Genomic DNA, 24,669 nt, shown 5'->3' on the forward strand with positions numbered 1-24,669 from the left:
CAGGAGCCCCGGTCGACGGAGGACGAGTGGCCAGGCCCCCCGAAGGCGGCTGGCCGCTGGTAGGAGCGCTGTAGAGAGCCGAGGCAGGAGTGGGCGCCTCATGCGCCATGGTGAGCTCCTCGAGGAGAAGCTCGTTCCTCGCGGCGTGGAAGGTGGGGAAGGGCACGCTCCTCTTGATGAGAGCCTTCAGGTGGCCGTAGCGGGGGCTGAGGCCACGCAGGAGGTTCAGCACCAAGGTACGATCGGCAACTGGCTCGCCGAGATCGCGGAGAGTCTCAGCCAGACCCTTCATCTGGCGGCAGTATTCTCCCACGGAGAGGTCCCCCTGAGAGAACAGGTGGAACTGGGCGTCGAGGTGGAGTGCCCGAGCATCCCGATTCCCGAGGAACTGGTCCTCGAGAGCGAGCCACGCCTGGCGCGCAGTGTCCGCCTGGTCGCGGATGATGTCCTGTAGCTCAACGCTGATGGTGTCGTGGAGCCACGAGAAGACAACGCTGTCCATGAGGCACCAGGAGCAGGGCGACGGAGTGTCGTGGTCGACGAGGACGTGATCGTCAAGGACGAACCGCCGCAGCGTGAGGACTTGTCCTCGCCAACGGGGGTAGTGGGAAGACGCCGGATCCAACACCACGGACACGAGGGCCCAGATGTTGTGCAGGCCGGCGGCTTGAGCATGGAGAGCGGCGATGAGGTTGGCGTCGAGGTCAGAGGCGTGGGGGTCCTCTGGGGGCTCCGCATCGGCGAGTGTCGGGCGGCCGAGGAGGCGCTGCGTGGTGGCCATCTGGGTGGTCAGAGCAGCGCCCAAGGCACGTTCACGCTCCAAGGCGAGGGAGGCAGCGCGCTCGCGCTCCCGCGAGGCCGTCACAGCGGCCTGGATCGTAGCGAGGGTGCCGATGAGCGGGGAGTCGGTGGTGGGGAGTGCAGAGGGCGCGACTGTGTGACTCCAGGTGGATGAAGCGAAGGCGGGGAAGCCCGGCGGGGAGCCGCGTCGCATGGGCAGCGGGGAAGCAGCGTGGATCGGCCCAAGGCCGGCGATGTAGGGGGCCCCTCCATGGGCGAGCTCGCTGCTGAGTACAGCAGGAGCGTGTGTGCCAGGGCCGGTGGTGACCCCGACGTTGGGTCCGGCAGCAGTGGTGGCGACAGTGGGGGCGTCCATCGGGCGAGGACGCAGCAGGGGCGCTTGGAAGGAGGCGCGGTGGGGCTTCGGCGGCCGGACGCGGACCGGCTGGCGGAGCAGTGGCCTGGGCGGGTGGCGCCCGAGCGGCCGGCGGCGCGGCAGGGGCCTGGCGAGGTCGCGGTCGGCGGCGCAGCTCCTGGCGCGGACGCGGCTGGCGGCGCAGCTGCTGCCTGGCGCGGCGGCGAACAGGGAGGGAGGAAGAGCCGGTGGCTGAGGGAGAGGGACCGGCGCGGCGAGCAGGGAGGAAGGGGAGAGGTCGGCGGCTGGGAGCCGACGGGGGGAGGGAGGCCGGCGGCTGGGGGGGGCGGCGACGGCTGTAGGGGAGGAGAAAGCCCCCGGCGGCTGTGGCTGCTGTTGGAACCTAAACCTAATTTGATACCATGTTGGAATGCGAACCTTAACCCTAAACAGGGCTAGGAGTGGTATTAATAGACTCAGTAAATGGGTCAGGCCCAATACAGTGAGGGTGAGATGGTAATTACAGGGGGAACACCCCAAACCCTAGACGGGTAGTCTAACAATCGTCTTGGCCCACTTCCCTTCGCGCCATCGGCACTAAGCCACCGCTACTATCCTTGCCACAGCATTGTTTCGTCCTAGAACCTATGGCCTGGTGGGTGGGATCAGCGATCTCTTGCTAGCTCCTTCAACACAATGACCCTAAACCCTCCTACGATCACCGATGGGTCGTGGATTGCGATGCATCCTACCACACCACTTCAGACATTGGTATACTTTCTTCTTCCCACCTACCCCTCTCGTCTCATCATTCATCTATCATTGAGGCCAATGGGAACATTCTCCCGGTCACCTTTGTAGGTGATTCAGTTCTTCTCGGACCCTTTCATCTTCACAATGTTCTTGTTGCCCTCCATACCGCTCAAAATCTATTATATGTTCGTCAGTTTCGCATCAATAACTTTTATTCTATTAAGTTTAATCATTTTGGCTTATCTGTGAAGGATCTCGCTATCCACAGCCTTCTCACCCAATGTGAGGCCCCTATACACCCTGTGGCTGCCTGCATTCACAACTACTGCTTCTGCTACATCAACCCCTTCGTCCTCGTCGCAGTCTCACACACTGACTACTTCCACTACCTCCAGCACTTAGCATCGTCGACTCGGTCATCCTAGCACTGACATGTTGTCCAGGTTTTGTAGTAATTCAGTCATCTCTTGTACAAGGGATACCTTTGAGCATCTATGTCATGCCTATCAGCTAGGTCATGTTCAACTTCCTTTCCATAGCTCCTACTCTCAAGCTATGCATAATTTTGATCGCATACACTTGATTTGTGGACCTCTCCTGTTATCAGTGTTTCGTGTTATAAATATTGTCGGGTGGTTCTTGATGATTGCTCTTATTATTCTTAGACTTATTCCTTGAGTTTGAAGTCGGATACATTTGCGACTCTCCTGCACTTCTTCGCTTGGGTTTTCACTCAGTTTGGTTGCACCGGTTGTCTAGTTGAACCATGGTCATGAATTTGATAACTCCTCTCGATCATTCTTCTCCCATGGTGTACAACTTCAGATGTCCTACCCCTATACTTCACTGCATAATGGCAAGGCTGACCGTATCATTCGGGCTTCTGTTCCTTCTCGCTACTAGACTGAGAGCCTCCACACCCCACTTTGCTCGTTTCGGCACCACTCCATCCTACGACCATCTTCACGTCCTTGGGTGTGCGTGCTACACATAACCTTTCTGCCATTACTCCCATAATCTTGTCCCTCACTCAACCTGTTGTGTCTTCCTTGTTACTCTCCTGATCACAAAGGGTACCAATGTCTTGACCTCACCACTAATCATCTCTTGATTTCTCGCCACAATGTCTTCGCTGAGACAAACTTCCAATATTGAACCCCTCCAACTCCACCACCGACTCCCTTTCGATTTGAAATTTTTTCTTGACCCCGTGCCTCCCTCTAAACAGCCACACTTTGTTTGCTCACCTGCAAGTTCACCCAAGTCGCTCATGCCTGCGGCACAAGAGCCCCCCACGACACATGTGCACCCGAACAACCTTCGGAATGCCCTACCACCCCACGCCGGTCTCCGTCAGGCAACTGGCAACCTCGGTGGCCCTGCCTTCGCCCCTAGCTTCTTCGACCTCTCTGGCGCCCATAGGACCTCATCGATGCCTTTGCTGGCACCAGCACCTCCCCGTTACGCAAACCATGTGCAAGTCTATAAACGACGTGCACGGTGGGTGGAGCGCCCTGCTCCCAGTCGAGTTGGCGGTGTCACCCCCCCCCTCACCACGACCCTCGCCACATTCGTCTGGTGATGAATCGACACGTCGATGGGTTTTTCGCCCTGTCGATCGTCTTGTCCTCTTCGCAACATCCTCACCAATGGTCTCCGACATGCTATCTTCCATTCATAGCGCCCTCACCGATCCTCACTGACGTTGCGCTATGAAGGAAGAGTACTAGGCCCTCCTTACCTATCACACCTAGGATTTGGTGCCCCATTTCCCAAGCGGCAATGTGGTGACTGACAAGTGGGTCTAGACATATAAGTGGAAGGCGGATTGTTCTCTAGATAGGTACAAGGCCCCCTAGGTTCTTTGGGGTTTACCTAGTGTCCTAGGGTAGACTACGATGAGACGTTCAGTCCCATTATGAAGCCTTCTACCGTCTGTGTTGTTATAACACTGGCCCTCTACCATTCTTAGTCAGTTCATCAGCTGGAAGTCAAGAATGTCTTTCTAATTGGACTCACCGAGACCGTCGACTACAGTCAACATGCTGGCTTTGTTGACTCTTTGAACCCTGTCATCGTCTGCAAGCTTAACAAGTCCCTCTATGGTCTGAAGTAGGCCCCCCCACAATTGGTACAGTAGGTTTGCCATATAGCTCCCACTAGGCTTTGTTGAGGCTAAGTCAGACACATCTATGTTCATCTATTGTGTGGCAGTGATACTATATACCTCCTAATGTATGTTGATGACATTGTGCTCACTGTCTCTTCTTCGGGCCACCTGCACCAGATCATCAGCGTCTTTCAACATGAGTTTGCAATGGCATATTTGGGTCGTATTCAGTTATTCACCAATTTTTGGGGATTGTTATTGAGTGTTGTCCAGATGGCATTGTTTCATACGGGTCTTCCCTCCTCGTCATTCTCGAAAATTTGGTCCAGTCTCAGCATCTACCATAGCTAGAGTTTCGTCTACGAGGAGTGTAAAACTACTGTATTTCTAAGTGTTATGGGCCTAGCCCAGCCCATGTAACTCTGATATATGTAATACTCAACGCACTCAATGAATTAGGGTTTCATTTCCTCCAATATCTATTTCTATTGTTTATCAAAGAAAATTAATGTTTTTTATAACTAAAGAAAATTAATGTTTTTATAACTCAAGAAAATTATTGTTTTTATAACTAAAAATAATGTTAACATTGAACCATAGAGGCAAAGCTTCATATCACAATTGAAATCAATAATTTTAACAAAATTTGTTGTACACCGGTATTCATTACTGACCGCTGGAAGATCAATATCGGTGGGAACACGCTTGCAGAAATTGCCATAATAGTCCTGAACTTGGAGACCCTGATGAGGAGATGAGAAAGAAATAAGTCACATCCAGACTCTTAAACTGAAGTGCTAATAGAAATGAGATAAAACCCACCTGACTGCACCTTACACGCATAACAGCCTCAAAACCCTGGGGTCTACTGATATTCCATCTGAGATCATTGAAGAGCTTGGCTGGATCTGAAAGAGCAGAAAACGGATAGTAGTAGTAGACCTGCAAAATAAATAAATAATGGCCAAAAAACAGTCAGAAATAATCATAAGAAAAAAATAGAGCTTAACAAAAGTACAACAACAAGATGAAAAATTAAACAATAGAAATAAAGATGGGTACCACAATTGGGACCTCCCCTAATGCATTTCCCTAAAAACCTAAAAATACATGCCCCCTTAAAAATAAAAAAACATCGTCTTTGTAAGTTTATCAAGAGGTCCAAAAAGACTAGAAAAAACACATGCAAAGCATATCCCTCATGTAGCTCTAAAAATCAATTTGGAAATGGAAGAGAATGTAGAAGATGAATTGTTTATAATATATTAGTCCCTTTTGTCTTTTTTTCCTCGGCTCGAGAACTGCACGATAATACATTAAAGAAGAAGAAGGGTCTAAAATGTTAAGAGTATATTAGACATGTTAGAGTATATTAGGCAACTCCTGATATGGTTGGTTTAGGATTGATTGTAATCCCGGGATAACCTCCTTATATCTAGGATAACCTTCCTTATCTCTAGAATAGGCTTCTTGCCCTCCAAGCCATGTACTCCTATATATTCTCCCTAGAGGCTCAATGCAATACATCCCACACATTATACACATTCTCTCCTTCCTTCACAAAAGGACCAAAACGGTTAGTGTTGGAGAGTGAAACCCTAACCCTAATCCATAGTTGGGTGTATATTATATAAAGAAGTTAGGTGGGCCAAGCCCATTACAATAACAATAATTAGGTGAATACAAGAGAACTCTAACCTAACCCTAAACAGGAATCTAACCATGGTTATTAAAGCGGTAAAACGTTAAAACGTTATGAACCAACTTTTCAACGTTTAAACGTTTAAACGAACGTTGAAACGTCTTTTCAGACTTGACATAGAATTTCAAATATAGAATAAGTCATTAGCCTCGCTATTTGTTGCCATTGAAATTGAAATTCACTGCACACTTTAGCCTGCAACACACAGTAGAATGGTATTAACATATTGTACATTTAGCCTACAACACACATTGGCTAGAGCACTGGCTGGTGTCTGCTTCACTGCGGCACTGCGCACTGGCTGGAGATTCCTGGCCGAGCAGTGCCTTACTGCCTTCATTCCGGCAGGGCAGCTATGGCGCCAATGTCTATGAACATTATATGACGTCTGTGGCATTCAGTATTACCACAGAATGCCATGTTCAGTATTGCCGCGCCATGTCTATAGCTAGGCAGCTAGAATACACATCTCTCTAGCTAGCTCTCTCTCTCTCTCTGCTCCTGGCCGAGCAGTACCTCACCTGAGCCGTTGCAGTGCTCTAGTCCGGGATCTGGAGCAAATGAGCAATGGCGCTGCCGGGTTGGCGCCGCGCCTGTACGTGGAGGGAAGAGGGAAGAGGGAAGAGGGAGGAGGGGGGCTGACCGGCGGCGTACCTGGAGGGCGGCCAACGGCGTCTGGCGGCCGACGACGTCTGCTCAGTCTGGGCGCGATTTCGTCTGGCGCGATGGAGTTTGCTCAGTCTGGCGGCCGACGGCTCTGCGCGATGGCGACTGGGAACTGGCGTCTAAGGAGCGCGATGGATGAGCCGGCTGGGTAAAGGCCCATTATGGCCCACTAACTCACATGCGCGTAGAACGTTCATACACCTGAGAAAACGTCCAGAACGTGCGATCCGACGCTTAAACGCTGTTTAAACGTCCAGAACGGACGTTCTACGCACTTTTCGTAAAACGTGCGGACGTTTTAACTACTAAACACGTTTTAGCGCTTTAACGACGCTTAAACGTCGTTTAAGCGACGTTTTAATAACCATGAATCTAACACCCCGCGATCTCAACTCTATCATGTACAGATGTTCATATTGGATCGAAACTCAGTGAATACACTCGACGGCAGCCACTTCGTGAAGATGTCGGCGAACTGCGACGTGGTCAAGGCGCTGAGAACGCGAACATCGTCGGCGATGACACGCTCGCGGACGAAGTGAAGATCGATCTTCATGTGCTCCATGCGCTGATGTTGCACAAGATTGGTGAAGTAGATCGCGCTGACATTGTCGTGGTAGACGAGGGTGGAGCGCTCGAGGGGGCTGTGGAGCTCCTAGAGAAGTTGGCGGAGCCATGAGGCCTCGGCCACGCTATTGGCCACAGTGTGGTACTCGGCCTCAGCGCTGGAGCGGGAGACGGCGGGCTGCCGCTTCAAGGCCCAGAAAATGAGGTTGGCGCATAGGAACACGGCGTAACCGAATGTGGACTGGCGTGTGTCGGGGAAGCTAGCCGAGTAAGCGTCGGGTGTAGACCACGAACTCCGAAGTCGGTGAGGGTCGAAAAGGAGAAGGTCGTAGTCGATGGAGCCGCAGAGGTAGCGAAGAATCCGCTTGAGAGCGGTGAGGTGAGGCTCCCGTGGGGTGTGCATGTGAAGGCACGCCTACTGAACGGTGTAGGCGATGTCGGGCCGATAGAATGTCAAGTACTGGAGAGCGCCGGTGAGGCTCCGGTAGGCCGTCGTGTGGGTGACCAAGGGTCTGTCGTCCTCGAAGAGCTTCGCCTGAGTGTCGACAGACGTGGAGCAGGGCTTGCAGTCGGACAAGACAGCATGCTCCAGGATGTCGAGGGCGTACTAGCGCTGTTGGAGGAAGAGACCCTGAGGCCACCGCTCTGCGGTGATCCCGAAGAAGTGGTGGAGAGGCCCCAGGTCCTTCATCACGAACTCGCGCTGAACAGCGACGATCGTGCGCAGAAGGAGGGTAGCACTAGACACCGTGAGCACGATGTCGTCGACGTAGAGCAGGAGGGTAGACAGTGGGGATCGGTGAGAGCGGCGCGAACGGAGGAGGGAACCAGGGAGGGAGCTGAAGAAGCATCGATGTCAGAACCAACCGATCGACGAGGCAGAGGACTCCGGCCGAGCGGCGCGTCACCATCAGATGGACGTGGTCAAGGTCACGATGAATGGCGACCGGGTGGTACAGCGGCAGCTCGGCACAGGAACAAGCCGACGGGGCGACGGGATTGGTGGATCAGTCCACCCGCAACGGTGGTGAACACAGGCAGGGTTGGCGAAGCGTGCCGGGTGGGACGCAGGTGACGGGGCCGCGCATGGCGTAGACGGAGTCGGCGGGGCCGCGCTCTGGGCAGGCGAGGTCAACAGGGCCATTGTAGCGCAGGCAACACAAAAAGAGGCAGTGGTAGCGAAGGCACGCGAGGCGAAGTCGAAGGCGACGTGGTCGTGGGCAGTGTGAAAGAGGAACATCAACGCAATCGGCATCGAGGAGGGAATCGAGGTCGGGGGTGGAGGTGGAGAAGGGGGAAAATATGCTCATCAAAAACAACATGGCGAGAGATGATGATGCGGTGAGTGAGGAGATCAAGGCATCGATACCCTTGTGGTCATGGCAGTAACCGAATAAAAGACAACGAGTGGAGCAGAGGGAGAGCTTGTTAGTAGTGGTAGAGGTGTTGGGATAGCAGGCACAGCCAAAGACACGAAGGTGGGCATAGCAGGGGGTGTGCCATACAGGGCGAAGTAGGGGGTGGGGTGACTAACCGCCTTGGAGGGAAGGCGGTTGAGGAGATGGGTAGCGGTGTTCAGGGCCTCTGCCCAATAGTGGGCATGAAGAGACGACTGAAAGAGGAGGCAGCGGATCATGTGAGTGGTGGTGCGATAATCCGTTCGGCCCAGCCGTTCTGAGGGGAAGTGTAAGGGCACGAAAGTCGAAACTAAATGCCATGGGAGAGAAAGGAGCGAGAGGCGGAGTTGTCGAACTCGCGGCCGTTATCGCACTGGAGAGCACGAACTGGGCGACGAAACTGGGTGGAGACCCAAGCGAAGAAGTGGGTGAGGGTGTGAAAGGTGTCGAACTTGAGCCGCAGAGGAAAAGTCTAGAGGAAATGAGAGAAATCGTCTAGGATGACCAGATAATACCGATAACCTGAGATGCTTGGAACAGGGGATGTCCAAAGGTCACAGTGGATGAGGTCGAAGAGGTGAGTAGCTCGGGACATAGAAGAGAAGTGTAAGCAAGTATGACGCCCGAGCTGACAGGCATGGCAAAGCGAGGTGGTGTCGCCGCGGGGGCAAGGAATAGCGAGGTGGCTGAGAGTAGAGAGGACATTGTGGCCGAGGTGGCCAAGACAATGGTGATAAGTGGAGGCAGGGGCAGTGGAGACAAGGGCGTAGGGTTGGACAAAATGGCGGAGTAAGGTGGGGTGGGGAAGCGAATAGGGTATAGGGGACCGGAGCTATCGTAGCGAGCAACCACAGCATGAGTGGTAAGATCTTGTATGGTGAGCCCCTCGGGATCGAACTTCATAGAGCAGCGTTTGTCAGTGGTAAAGCAACGGACCGAGAGGAGGTTCTGGATGATGTAACGGGCAACATGAGGTACGACGGACCAGGAATGACCATGTCACCTGCTGAGGTGATAGGTAGAGTCGACCCATTGCCGATAGACATGGAGGTAGGGAAGGTGGGGTTATGGGGGTGGGGTAAAGCGACGGCTCTAGGGTCGGGAGTGGTGCGGAATGAGTTGTCGGAGTCAAAAACCTAGTCGGTGGGAGGAGGGGTGGCGAGGACAAGGGGTGCGAGAAGAGAGCCAAAGGAGGCACCCCTATAGAGCCACCGAGAGGAGAGCTGGGCCAAGCAGTGGCGAGCATGCTAGGGGGACACGACAAGGTCTCAATCGTCATGGAGACAATCGCGGCACTGGGGAACACTAACGACCAGTAGCGTGCCGGCCCTCCTGAGGGTGGAGCTCGACGCGGTCATAGAGAACGGGGTTCATGACCTGATCAAAGGCCACGAATGTGCCCCAGATAAGGTGCTCGTCGTGAAGGTAGACGTGCGCACGGTAGGGAAGGGGGTTGCTAAGCCGTCGAGAGAGGCAGGCGCACGGTAGGGGAGGGTTGTGCAGCCGCGTGAGGTGTGCCGACGACAATAGGGTGCATGGGTGGCGCGAATCCCGCGCCCACGGCAAATGGGGCTGCGACAGAGGGGTCAACGAGGGGATGCGCGGGAGTGGCGTCAGCTGCAGTGAGGAACGCGCCAAGGACGGGCGACGGACTAGCAGAGGTGTGAGCGCCGCCGAGGAAGCACGGGCCATCGACCGTCGAGGAGGGGAGGCCCAGGTCGCCTGTCGCGGGCTTGACCAGGCAAGACGCGTGAGCTGGGGTCTAGCCTAGCAGTCGCGCAGCTCGGGAAGGAGGTTGGAGCGGGCGCCTAATGTGGCGGACGCAGGCACGCCAGGAGAGATGCACGGGAGAGGGCTACACGGGTGCTCCCACGTCATCTGTGAGCACCAGGGACAGTTACAAAGAAGGGGCCCTACAGCAGCCAATAGCAGGCATACATAAACCTATCCATGCTTAAACACTATCAAAACAACTACCACAAAGCAGCGCACGTCTAGCTAACTAGCGGGGAGGCCTAGGATGGGGGTAGTGAGCAAGGACAGCTTCTTTGCACCAGCCATCTCCCATAAATCAACCTCCAACCCAACTTTTCTAATAGCATCAGCAATAATAGGGCTCTTATTGTCAAAAACACGGGCACTGTGATGTGTCCATAAGGTCCAAACTCCTAGAATGACGAGAATTGAGGCCATCCCTTACGATTCGAGAGACCTAGGTGCTCAACTCCCTCCACCACTCCAGGAAAGCACCAACATCAGATTAGGGTGCCAAATGTTGAAGGTTCACTTAAAGAAGCAGCTTGAAGCAAAACCCTCGAGCAAAAACACATCCAATCAGCATATGGTCCAAAGTTTCTTGATCCTGATCACATAATGGACACCTCTCCAAATGGTCCATGCCTCTTTTTTGCAGCCTATCTGTTGTCCAAACCTTTTTGTGTGCAACCAACCACATAAAAAACTTAGTTTTTGGTGGAGCCCAAGTTTTCCATATTCTATAGAAAGGGCCAATACAGAAACAATCACACATAATACATCAGAACGCACACGATACATCTAACACTGCCCAATAACCAGATATCCTTCATCAAGCTCCAAACGTGGTGCCGGAGAGGTCGTTATGTCATTGGCAGACACAATATCCAAGTTCCCAAAGATCGTGATGACAACCGCCGTAGCAAGATCCTCCTCAACCCGTGACATATTCTGATTACAGTCGATGATACATGGGGAAGAAGGTGGGGAAGGATCCGCTGGCGCCTGTGAGGTAGAACCTTGGATGGGAGATGACCCCGGCGCCAACTGATCATCCTCCTGATTAAGAGGCATAAGGGTCGTTTGCGTGGTCAACGACGACGCCTCTTAGCCAGATGAACCGCACCAATAATATTCAGAGCTCCATCTGAAGATGCCAGGAACACCAGAACACTAGGGTCGATATGTTGCGAAGCATAACAGACAGGAGTTGTTCTCCAAACTGGGATCCTTGGCTCAGGCCTTCTCTTAGGCACCATCACTGCAGTAGACGAAGACCTCGGCAAGGTGATCCTTGCATCCATGGAGTCTGACCAAGCATGATGCGACATCCTCTTGCCCAGCCGATCCCAAACCGACTTCTTGGACACAGACACAAACATAGGCTCAAGCCTACACCAAACTGACCTTCTTGGCTCTATACGCTAGATATAGCACTTGTAGGAGAGATGTGTCAGGGCACCGCAACGAGGCACCTTGATCTCTCCCAGCAATCCCTGGCAAAATGATGTGTCGAGAACAGTTGAAACAGTTTCCTATAAGGTCTACTGGCACACGGCGGGACCGAGGCTCCTGCTTCGATTTTAAACGCGGCTTTTTGTCCTTCGAGATTCCACCAGTTGCCAACCGTCAGCATCAATGCATGGAGGGCAAATGAGACGTTTTCCGCGCTCACTGGTGATCATCGCTTGCAAGTCCTTCCCTGAGATTTTGAGGAGAGTTCGTCTTCTAGAGCTAGAGTGGATAATTGCTGGCACGGAGACCACCACGTCCAGGAAGGACGACGGCGACAAGCTAGACAACGTGGAATCCACTAGGCTATCCTCGCGCTAGCGCTAAAGCTTGGAGCAACGCTAGCCGTCGCCGCCTTGGGGGACGAAGGTCGGCGCCAGTGGGGCAGGAACTATGGTAGGGCTAGTGATGGTGGCTACATGTTCCAGGGTGGTCACCAGCAGGGAGCTGGAGGGACAGGAAGGCAAGGGGTTGGAGGTCGACGTCGCCTCAGGGGAGAGGGAGGTGAGAGCCATCCGAAGCGTAAAGTGTTATTCAACAGCATACAAGTTATCTTTTTGTCTTTTTTGTCCCAATTATAACAATATTTTCGGCCAATATTTTCCATTGGAACAATTCCTTAGTTTAACTTTGACTTTAATAATTCACCTAACTAGTCATATATGTACCAATTGTTTTCCCTCAAACCATTGGAACAGTTCCTGAAGTTTCACAAGAATTCACCTACCTAATCATATGGGCACCAGTGGTTTTCCTCAAATATTTAGAAAATATTCTGCTCATTCTTTTTTTCGAAAAACGCAGAAGAGATGCGCATCTTTATATTAAGAAGAATGGGAAATTAAGGTCCAAGAGGACCAGTACAAAAACCCACCCTATGATGGCCAGCAACAAGCATAAATAAAATTGTCCATAGGACTAAGATACAAAAAGACGACCAAAGAAAACATTAAGTCGAGCCTGCTACGCCTAGAGCGGCAGCAAGACCAAGGCTTCCGAGGTGTTTGGCACCAGCCAACACCCATAAGGGTAGCTCGTCGATGAAGCTTCTATGCACCTTGCCAATGGTTGGTAAATCTCCATCGAAAATAACTCAGTTTCTATGCAACCAAAGGCACCATGCTCCCAAAATAATGGCATTGTTGACTCCCTTTCTCTTGTTTCTGTGCACCTGAATGGTCACTATTCCCCACCAATCAGCAAAATTAGTATCCTCTGGTCCTGGAGTTAGGTGGCCCATACCAAATGGGGAGAGGATGCTATGCCAAAACTGCCTGGCGAAGACACAACCAGTCAACAGATGTTGAACTGTTTCTTGCTCTTGTTCACAGAAAGGGCATGCTTCCAGATAGGGAAGACCTCTTTTTTGCAGTTTGTCAGCTGTCCAACACTTATTCTGCATGGCTAACCATAAAAAGGTCTTACACTTAGGAGGAGCCCAAGATTTCCAAAGTCTTTTCCAAGGTTCGAAGGTGATGGAGCCCAAAAACAGAACCTTGTAGCAGGACCTAGAAGAGAAAAGGCCCGAAGACTCGAATCTCCACACATGGTGATCCTCCTGAAGAGTGAGCACGATCTCACCCAGGGTGTCCCAAAGCGTAAGATATTGTTGTATCCCTACAAGGGAGAGGGTTGGCTTGATGTCCCTGACCCACAACATGCCCTCTAAGGCTTGATGCACTGTCCTGGTAGAGGCTACCTTTTTATCCACCTTTGAGATCACTTCAGGTGCCAGCTCAGCGATAGAGCACCCATTTAACCATCTGTCCCTCCAAAAAGGGTGTTTTTGCCATTGCCCACATGAGTGTACATCGAACTGGCCACTAGTTTCCTTACTTGTGACTGAACAGGGAGATCCAATCCACTCCAAGGCCTATTCGGATCAGCCTTGATGAGCCAAAGCCATTTAGCTTGCAGCGCCCAACTCTTATATATCAGATTTGGGATACCAAGTCCACCTAGGTCCAGCGGTTTGGTGACTTTATCCCACGCCACAAGGCAATGCCCACCTTTCACATCTTTTCTACCCTTCCACAAGAAACCTCGCCGAATTTTGTCAATAGCACTGATAACCCACTTGGGAACATTCATGGCGATGAAAAGATACACGGGGATTGCAGAGAGCACAAACCGGACCAAGACTGTCCTGCCAGCAAGGTTTAGAAGTGGAGCCTTCCAACCGGGCAGCCGGTTAGCTATCTTGTTCACCCACTGCAAGAGGTCCCTCCTCCCCAACTTCTTATCAGAAACAGGCAGCCCCAAATAGTTGCATGGAAAAGAAGTCGGATTGCACTGCAAAATGTTACAACTGTCCTGAACAGTCTGATCATCACAACTGAGAGGGATAGCACAACTTTTTCGCAAATTCACAACTAAGCCCGAGGCCTCTCCAAAGCAATCCAGGATCATTTTGACACAAATAAGATCGTCAAATGCAGGCTTGACAAAAAGAACCACATCATCTGCGTAAATGGAGAGCCTAGATGTCACGTTTCTGATGGCCAGGTCATGCAGCAATCATCTTTCCTCAGCATGCTTGAATAAGCTACTAAGCACATCCATCACGATTATGAAAAGCATAGGAGATAAGGGGTCGCCTTGGCGCATTCTCAAAGCATGTTTTAGTTGTAAGCTACCCAGGTAAGATAGTTTGCCTACCTTCATTTCCAAAGTTGTCTGTAAGCAAGTATGCCTAGTAGACAAGTTCCCAACACTAAAAAGAGCAAGCATACCCTAACTGTCTTCAACGCTTCACAATTTAGAAACTGTGAAGCCAACTGAATCTTTTATCTACTCCCTCCGTCCACATGATTTAGTCGTTTTGAGTTTGTCCTAAGTCAATCACAGTCAACTTTGACCGGTTATACCAGATGTTTCACAAGATTTTACAACATAAAAGTAAAGTTACTAGATTCATCATGACTTGAACTACCATAATATGTAATTCTTCTAAAAAAGGGTGTATCTAGTGTCGTAGGCTTCCCGCACTGTGCGGGGTCTAGGGAAGGGTAATATGTAATTCTTTTAGTTTAAAATAATTTAATCTTGTATATATTGTTGGTCAAAATTAAAATTGTTTGACTTAGGACAAACCTAAAACGACTAAATCATGTGCACGGAGAGATTACGAACCTGTCATGGGGCGGCAGCCCAAGGCATGGGGGTCCATAGGGATAGGCTCAAGGTTACGATTAGTGGATAAAGATTAGATTAGATAAGATTAAGTTAGTTACTTGGGATTATATTAGATAAGATTGAGTTAATTACTTGGGATTAGATTAGATTGAGTTAGTTACTTGGGGGGCAAGTCTTCCTATCTATATAAGGATGGGTTGTACCTCCTTAAGGGCTTGTTCGGTTGCATGGGGATCGAAGGGGTTGAGGGGGATTAAATCCCTTTCTATTCAATTTTGACTACCAAGGGATTTAATCCCCTCCAATCCTCTTCAATCCACTCCTAACCGAACAAGCCCTAAGGGGGAATGAATCCATGAAGAAGAATTAGTCCCATATCTCTCTAATAGTCTACTCCCCCAAGTCGACTCCGTCCGGCTATCTTCTCGGCGTTGTTTATCCCCTTATGAACTAGGAACCATAACATCTGGTATCATATTCCAGGCCATCCTCCCCACCACTTCCGCCACCCAAATCCATCTCTTCACCATCATCCGACGCAGCCTCATCAACCTCTGCTATGGCGGAACCCAACACATCCGATCTAGTCACCATCATCTAATTCCTTGCAGCAACGGTGGAATACCTCATGCTGTCGGCCGCCGAACTCCAGCAGGACCACCGAACCGAGTCCTCTGCACTGGGCGGGAAGGGACAGCACACCGGCGATCATCACCAGGATCGACCCCCGCGGTTCCAGAAGTTGGACTTCCCAAAGTATGATGGCAAAACTGATCCATTGGTGTTCCTTAACCGATGTTAGTCCTACTTCCATCAACAGCGCATCATCGACGAGGAACGCGTGTGGATGGCCTCCTACAACCTCGACGACGTCGCCCAGCTGTGGTTCATCCAAATACAGCAATATGAGGGCACTCCATCATGGCACTGCTTCTCCGAACTCCTGAACCTGCGCTTTGGGCCCCCGTGCATTCAAAGCCGCTAGGCGAGCTTGTTGCATGCCGCCGAACGGGCTCGGTGGTGGACTACCAGGACCGCTTTCAAGCCCTCCTGCCACACGCAGATCTAGAGCAAGCGTCCAGTGCAGCAAGTTGCGGCTGCGGCGCGACTGCAGGCAACGACTTGTCGTCTTCAGGCTACGACACGCGGCTTCCTGGCGCGATGTTAAGCACAGCAATCGGCGACACGGATGCAGGCAGCGGATTGCCGTCTTCAGGTTGCGACACGTGGCTTCCTGGCGCGACGTCAAACATGGCAAGCGGTGGCGCGACTACAGGCTGCGGTCTGTTGTTCCCTCAAAAATACAAGTGTTCCTGTGTTTCCAAAGCTCCTAGGCAACAAGAATGATCATAGAATTGAAACCTTTCATAAGCTCTCTAGCCACTTGCCTGACCACCCTGGACCACCAGCCTAAAAATCTCCTATCATCAGGTTGTGGGGTAAGAACTGAAAACCCCCAAGGAATTAAAAATTAAGGCCCAAACTTGACGAGAGAAGACACAAACGACCAGAAGGTGCTGCATCGTCTCTTGTTCCTGGTCACAAAAGGGACACACAACCAGATGTGGGAGCCAACGTCTTGGACAAACGATCCGCCGTCCAACATCTATTATTGATGGCCAACCAAATGAAGATTTTGCACCAGAGAGGGGGCCTTGATTTCCAAATCCTTTTCCAGGGGCTGGACCTGACAGTCCCCAAGAAAAAGGCCTTGTACGCAGACCTACAAGTGTACATGCCAGATTGGGACATATTCCAAATGAATTGATCTGAGACGTATGGCTGCAAGATCACACCATCCACCAACTCCCAGATTTTTAAATATTCAAGCAGCACTTGGACTGTGAGAGCCCCTCTTATATCCTTCATCTTCTGTTGTTTAAAGCTTGAGAAACAGTGCACCTTTTTGTGGAAACAGCCAGTAACAAGTTTGGAGCCAATTCAGCAACTGAACTGCCATTCAGCCACCGGTCAGTCCAGAATTTAGTGTCCTTCCCATTGCCAACTATGATGTGCATTGCTGCTGCAAATAGGGCTTGAGAATTTCTCAGAACCTGAATAGGAAGCCCTCCCATGGCCGAGCAGTATCTGTTCTTTGTAGCCATAGCCACCGAATACATAAATCCCAACCTAATCTTTGAAGATTGAGAACCCCAAGACCTCCATATTCCAGTGGCCTTTGTCCTTTGAACAATCTCCCAAGAGACAAGACAGTTACCACCCTTTGCTTTTTCTTGACCAGACTACGTTATGTATCATTGTTCTGTTGAATTGATTAGCCAGGATGAATTGAGGGAGTTAAAAAGTTGTAGATTTATTAGAACTATTTGTGTCTTTCAGAGTTTCCTCAATCCAAAAGAAAATATCTTAGTTAGAATATATATTTTCAGGTACTAGAAGATGACTCTGCTTCTATACAACAAGCCAGCATGATTCAACAACACACCTGATCCAACCATTCGCTCAATTAAACAAGAAATCAAAAGGCAGCGGCCCCGCCAACTGATGAATGGCTCTAAGAAGGCCAAGATCTCGATGAAGCAAGATGCTGGAAAAAAACAATGTCTAATTGTGTTCCCTTCGTTGAGGCTGGCAAGCAATTTATCTAATTCACCTGGAAGTTCCAGCAGCAACGTGCAGGGTGCTCTCTAATTTACTAAATAAAGCGTACATGCAAGGCCCTACCACAATGGTCTCTTCCTAGACTAAAGACAATCAACAAGGTTTATATGTTTTAGGGAGAATGCCTACCCGGCCACCTGTAGTTTGAGGCACAACGGATATAGAAGCAATATCAACATAGGATTGTGTGGTGAGGAATACATCCACACAGACCTGAAAGAGGGGAGAAAATAAAACATCATATAACAGCAACATGGCAACTCTTAACCCAGAAAAACAACTCAAATGATGAACATAGCATGCCTGATACTCAGCAAATTCTAGTGCCATTGTCTTGAGGGTGTTGTCAACAGGCTGCAAAAGTTTATGGGCTTCCTATGAATCACACAAGGTTATTAGTATTTTAACTGGGTATTCTTGATAAAAGGAACATGAGCTCCTGATGAAACAAATATATGGAGTTAGATCGTATTTACAATGTGCCATTGTTAGTAAGACAAAATAAGTATATGCAAGTATGCAACAATGCATACCTTGTCACCAGTTGTAATGTTTGCTCTACCTTCAGCTTCCCTAGCTGATAAAGAACCAATCCCAAGTGATGGCAGCACTGCCAAGTGCCAACAGTGCACATTGCCACATTATTAACACAAGAGCATCGAAATTTAAGACTTAAAAAAAAATCTCACAGAAATATGTACGGCAAATTAGCAGCAATTGAAACAAATCCTTTATTAAGATAAAAAACAAACATGAGTCCACTTGCCAGACTTAGAGCTAGTTTGGGAACACCAATTTATCAAGAGATTTCTATTTTCCCATGGGAAAATGAACTAATTTCCCTTGGGAAAATGAAAATCCCTTGGAAAATTGGGGTTCCCAAACTAGCCCTTAAAGTAAAACTGTCAAATATCTTACGAAGACCAACTATAAATTTATGTGGCAGGTGTATAGCGCTAGGTCATTTGATATAGCACTGCCGTTCCAATCTGGTACCAATAACAGGCAAAACTTCCTGAAGTAGAATGCAAATATACTCACTACGAAGACCAAACTAACAAATTGAAAATATAGCTCTCCAAATAAGCCAGCATGCATTAGGAAAAAAAGCGCCCAAGTAAACTAAGAAACCACTTAACAGAGTCAGCATAAATATGCATCTTATCTCTGATAAGTTAACAAGCATACCTGATTGGAAAACCAGAAGTTTTCCGCCGGTAGATTTCATCGCCAGGAAGCCAGCCTACAGAACAAAACAATAAGCACAAAGTTATCCGATCAACAATGAGAATGGAACTCTGGAAAGGGAATACTGAATAAAAAATGATGAATTTGATCTGTAGCCCATCCAGACCTAACACCAAAAGAAAATAGAACCAGCACCCATAAAACATAGACCAAGTACCTTCATAGCTGCTCCAAAAGCAGAATCAGCAACCCTATTATTCTCAAACATGCTTGGGATACTTTCTAGCAACTGCTCCAGATTGTCCCGGCACTAAAAACATGAAGTAAACATAAGAATAATTCAAAAAATAATTTCTCTCAAATCTTGAAGATGACATGAAATAAAAGTTAATGTCAAATTTCAGTTTAAATACAAACCTCAGAAACTGGGAGAATAAGATCAGTCTGAAGAGGTGTATATACATCTTGAACATCAGGAACGATGAGCATCAAAGGCTGCAAGGGAAAAAGGTTGCATAGACAATTCATATCTCTCTAAAATGAGATTCATTAAGAAACAAACTGTAGAGAGAGAGAGAGATGGAATAGAAGACAAGAAAATTTTATATGTTATTTCCGCATACATAAATAATTTATTATAGTCTCAACCAATAAAAAATCCATATGACTCTATTCTAAACTTAACTATGTCTAACCAGAGAAACAGAGTTGCTGACAAATTCAGAAGTTTCACTCCGACGAGCAAAAAGGAAAACTGAGACAAACTACCATTCCCACTGTAAATTTCAAAATACCCATAGTGATATGTCAGAAAGAAAAGGTCAGGATGCAGTTATTGTGCTCTGCTGCACTCCGCAGCAGAATCTCCTTGTTAGGGAATAACTTCCCAATGACAATTGATCTTGTGAATCCAAAAAGTATGGTTCTACAGGAAAAGCTACACAACACAAAACCAAATTGGTAACACTAAGTCATGCTGAGGCCAAGTTTACAGAGAGGCAAAGTTACAATACAACATTTGGTGTGCCTTCAAATCACTGCTGACAAGACTCAAGTGTGCAATACCTGCTGCTGAGCACGTTTAAGACTGTAGAAGTGAATAGCAGAATCAAATGTTGCAATTCCAACCATTGTCCGAGGACCTTCCTGAATAAGACAGAAAAACAGTTAATGTCACAAATCAAATACCATCCCTTGAAATAATATGTAAAAGAAACCAATCCATCTACTCAAAAAATACTCAACTTTTTCTCGGATAACGCAGGAGGGCTGCACACCATTATATTAAGTAGAGGGGGGAAAGTCCAAGTGGACAGATACAAGCATCCCAGGCCCCCTAAGGCGGCCGAAAACACAAAAACAGGAATCGGTCCATCAGGAAATACAATAGAAAACACGACCACACACTACCCACTAAATCATTCATGCCGAGCTAAGGGCTGTTGCTAGGCCTAAACTTTCCAGATTCTTGCCCCAGCCATTACCCAACATGCTAGCTCATCAAGTAGGGATCTCAGCACTTTGCTAACTCAGATTGGTTTCTTGTAAGCAAACTACTGAAGGCTTTAAACTGAGCACTAAGGTCTTCACCGAGTCCCTTCTGGACCTATCATTTAGGCCCCTAACATTCCAAATAAGATAATTTGATGGATCCATTAAGAAAGGAGGCACGACTAATTAGGACTGCACCTGACCCACCTCAGGCACATCCCAGCCAAACAGCTCTGCCATGGCCGCCACATGCACTCTGGAAAGTGGAGTATCAAAAAGCTTGGCATACTTTTTTGCGTCTTCAGAAGAAATTCTTTCCTGCTCATCACACAGACCCAGCTGCTTGCAAACCGTAACTGCAGATTGATTGCCCAGATCAGGTGGTAGTTTTGCCACTCTTCTACTCCTTCTAGGCTTGAAGTTGGATGGTAGTGTCTTCTTTCTGCGATTTTGCGCCGAAGGTGCCGCTTGCAGCTTAGCAGCGGGCTTGGTGACATTCTATTTAAATCAATAAGGGGAACCACCAAGCCTGCTTCCACTAGCTGGGCAGGTTCAGTCAGAATTGCCTTTCTTCTCAAGTAAACCTTGATACAACGCGGATTAGCCTTCAGCCTACTGTTAGGACGTCCCCGAGTGAGGGAAGGTTGGTCTTGAATGATTGTAGCTTCAATGGCATCAACAGCCGTCTACAACTCAACAGAACCAGGATCCTCAATAGGGGCGGTGCCACGCTGAAGAATCACTGAGGCTGAAACTGCAGCAAGCATTAAGGAAGCCCCCACGTCTACTCTCTTGCTGATGAAGACGACACTGCAACAAGGGGGCAGGGGGAGCTAGCTGCTCAACCGCACCCTGCATCCATAGGTCTGGGGGAGTTTTGTACCTGCTCTGAACAGAACCATGGCAACCCCCCCCCCCAAATCACAGGACTGAAACAGGTCCCTATCGCCGGAGACGAACTGACTTGGGCCGCCTCGGTGGTCTTAGGTGGAGTCCATTGGACTACCACGTCAATGACCAGATCCGCAGCGACTGCGGAGACCAAGGTTTTAAAGTCGTCTGACTAACCACAATTAGTCGGCCTTACCGCTGGAGTAAGCTCAATCAGGGTCTTCGACTTGACTAGGGCGACTAGGAAGCGATTAGTCCTCCTAGTCGCTAACTAATCGCGATTAGTCGTCCGACTAGGGTTATGACCGACTAATTTTGTCCATTTTGGACCAGTATCCGGTCTCTTTTGTATGGGTCGTCCCACCATCTCTAAAGGTCTAAATACATTGTTTTGCCCTACCTGTAGTCCTAGATACGCATCATTGTAGCTGTCGGCACCTGTACGCGACGTGCGCCCTGCTCAGCGCCGCCGCCCTTGCTCCATTGCCCCCTTCTCCAATGCCGCCGCCCTCCTCTCCCGCCGCCCTGTTGTGCGTCCGTCGCTCCATCGTGTGGCTACCCCCCTCCATTGCGCGGCGGCTGCAGAGGCTCTCTGCTCGATCCTCTAGTGTGTGACGCCTCTGCCCCAGCCTCCAACACGCGGCGCCTTTGCTCCAATGCGTTGCTACGGCCTTCTGCAGTCGTGACCATTCTCATACATCGTGGTCGTCCTCCACTCCTCCATCAACCCTGACCATCCTCCTCTGTCCAGAGTTCAGACTTCAACGGAGATGAGCACCTCTTCAGACAGTAATCCAACTGTTCTTTTGGTTGTTCACTTGTTCAGCAGTATTGTGTCTGCCTCGGTCTCCTCTTGAGCTTCTCTTCGCTTGATTTAATCTTATGACTTGCATTTGAATTCTGAACCTATGATGCAGCTACATACATACATAAATATATACACACACACATATATATGGTCATGTTATAGTTGGGCGACTATAGGACGACCAACAGTCGACTAGGCTCGACTAATCGAGTAAATCGACGACTTATCGTGATTAGTCACCTTATCGGTGCTCGGTCGACTAGAGTCGACTTTAAAACCTTGGCGGAGACATTCCGACAACGAGCTCAACCCCAACACTGGCTAGAGCGTCGGTGAACCGAGTAGAGGAACTTGATTCAGGCTGGCATCAAGTCGATGGTCACTTGCTGGGTGCAAAAGTGGATTGGCCACTTGGGCCCTTGGGGCAGACGACCCATTAGCGCAGACAAGGCCCACTTCAACTTGAGTTGGTCCTTCAGCATCTTCACGCCTGTCTTCTCGGTTCCAGCGATCACCTCCTCAAATTGTTTAGTTTCCTCGGCCACCGGCGACGCCTGCATGCCTCTGCCCAATGGCACACCATCAAAGTCTTGACCCGAAGAGTTATCGAACCACTAGCCTAGACGGTCAAACACCGATCGCCTACCTCTACGATCACCTTCTTTCTCGGCTCTTCTACAGTCAACTCTGTCATGAGTAGGCGAGCGCGAACAATACCTTCTCCTCTATCTTGCAAGCCCTTCGTCGGTTCTAGAAACATGGGAAGAAACAATATGTTCCCGTTGTGCAACCGAAACGCTGATCTTGATATTATAAGATACAGCAAATCTTCCATCTCCATAGGTGCCTCCCATCGGTTCGACGATCCATAGGTCCCTTTCCACAGGTATAACCACATGATCAAAACACCAACCAGAGCAACGAAACACTGCTAGGTCCTTGAGCTCTACAGAATCAGTGGGCACATTTTCTACCGAAGCATAGGGATTTAGCATATGTTGAACGGTATCCAACTCCCAAGCGTGTACAGAGATGCCACTTAATTCAAACTCCACTTGAACCAGCAAACTTGCACCAGACAATCCAAACAATTTGGACCACTTCTTAAGATGCAAAGAAAAAATCTCCAACAGAAGATTGGGAAGCATAAGCAAGTATTGATTAACAGAGACCTGCCTCAAAACCAATGAAACCACGTCAACCTCAAGCTTCATGGCAATTGCCTCCGCAATAACAGGCAATGAAATAACCCTGTCACTGACCACAAAAACAGAGACTGCATTCTTCAGGTCATACGTTGCACTGGTGATCGAATTGGACCAGCCTAAGATGCATGGCAGCCATTGATGATTCGACCCAGCGCCTGTTGATGGGACTTAGTCATTTCCTGATTGAGCTGCTTGATTACAACCAGGATCAGAACCACCCCTCAGAGAAGTCCAACGCTTTTTTTTGAACTACGCAGGAGAACTGCATGTCATTTCATTAAGGTTAGAAGCCCCAGCCAAGATACAAATACAAGGAGGCGGTTAACACCCCCCAGGAACACTAGAACACTTTACACAATAACTGAACACGATCTCAACGACCACACCCAGCCTAAGGAGCCTCCCTATGAAGGAGCTTAAGGTTAGAAGCCCCAGCCAAGTCCAACGCTTTTGATGGCGTTTGCGTCTCCGACGAGTCAGGATGTGCCCTTGAGAACCAGGAACCCCATCATCTTGGACACCTTCCGATGGGGAGCTGGTCACCTGCACGATCAACTTGCCACCATTCAAACCACTGGAGGCCAGCCCGCTTTCGACACATGGCGGTGAGATCCTCCACCAATTTTTTCCCTGCTCCATCTCAACTCTGGCAGCTGCATCCACTCCCAAACAAAAGCCCTGCGACGCTCCGGAGACACCCGGGACGCCACCGTCTGCTGGCCACAACACGATGCATCCTGTCAGCCTCGGTCCGCTGAATAAAACTAAAGGCGAACATGCGCATAGCCAAGCAGTAGTGAGGTGCAGGTGCTAGCTGACAGTCAGCAGTTTTGACTCTCACACAAAAACAAGTTCCTCACCGGCAACCCAAAACTATAGGTGAGCATCAGCTTGGAAATCCTGGCTGCTCGTGTGGTTCCAGCATGTGAATTGTGATGCCTGACTGCCCCTGGTGCTGGCACAGCGCCTGGTTGCCTACGGCACCAGCCCAGGTTGGGATGCAACTGTACAAGGTGAAGCCAGAGTTTGGGGATTTTCTCATCTAGCAAGGTTGAGGTTCTACCTATATGCAATGCCCCAGGGAGGCTCTCACAACAAAAGTTGGCCAAGTTTTTTTTCTGAACCAGACTAAAGAGTTCAGTACACAGAACTTACCGGCAGATCTGAAATAGCCTGAGAAATAGCACTGCAAGCTGCAGCAGTTGCACCAGTTTGTATAGCATTCATAGAGACATCAATAAGGAAGAAGTATACAGCAGGCATTGGATCACGAACCTGAAAAATTATGATTATGCATTCTCAATGAATAGTACAAGCAAAAGGTAAAGTAAATAAGAAACAAAAAATAAAACAGGGCACTAGATTGGCTGATGGACTCATTTTTTAAGTTAAAGCCTACCAATCCATGTTCCATAAATTTGCCAGCTTTAAGTGTGAATAGTGCATGAGAAAACACAAATAAATTGCAGTGTATAGAAGATACATCTACAAAAACTGTAAATGCATACAAAGATGTTACACGGACTTCATGGATTAGATTAGACAAACCAGAAATTCCTTCGTAGCAACAAATTCAACTGTTCCTCTAGACAATTCAGGCCTGTCATCAGCATCACGTCGCCTACCATCAGGCCCTAAGTTGCACATGTAGTCTCTAGGAGTATCATTTCTGAATCCTACAGAGTTTGGGGGTCATTATAAATTAGGTTCTATATGTGACATGAAAACA

At 49.2% G+C, this 24,669-nt stretch overlaps 1 protein-coding gene across 1 annotated transcript in view; it reads right to left on the reverse strand.

Moving 5' to 3' along the window:
- Positions 1–24,669, reverse strand: part of LOC103646939 (protein transport protein Sec24-like CEF) — a 52,115-nt gene that overhangs the window by 21,374 nt on the left and 6,072 nt on the right. The window contains exons 6-16 of the mRNA XM_008671548.3: positions 24,489–24,616; positions 24,096–24,215; positions 19,608–19,688; positions 18,960–19,037; positions 18,760–18,852; positions 18,543–18,597; positions 17,888–17,964; positions 17,658–17,729; positions 17,484–17,567; positions 4,821–4,940; positions 4,673–4,741 (exon numbers count right to left, since the gene is read on the reverse strand). Of these exons, the coding sequence (XP_008669770.1) occupies positions 4,673–4,741; positions 4,821–4,940; positions 17,484–17,567; positions 17,658–17,729; positions 17,888–17,964; positions 18,543–18,597; positions 18,760–18,852; positions 18,960–19,037; positions 19,608–19,688; positions 24,096–24,215; positions 24,489–24,616 (977 nt within the window). The remainder of the gene's footprint in view (positions 1–4,672; positions 4,742–4,820; positions 4,941–17,483; positions 17,568–17,657; positions 17,730–17,887; positions 17,965–18,542; positions 18,598–18,759; positions 18,853–18,959; positions 19,038–19,607; positions 19,689–24,095; positions 24,216–24,488; positions 24,617–24,669) is intronic.

The sequence above is a fragment of the Zea mays genome, chromosome 2 (assembly GCF_902167145.1).
Source record: "Zea mays cultivar B73 chromosome 2, Zm-B73-REFERENCE-NAM-5.0, whole genome shotgun sequence".
NCBI lineage: Eukaryota > Viridiplantae > Streptophyta > Magnoliopsida > Poales > Poaceae > Zea > Zea mays.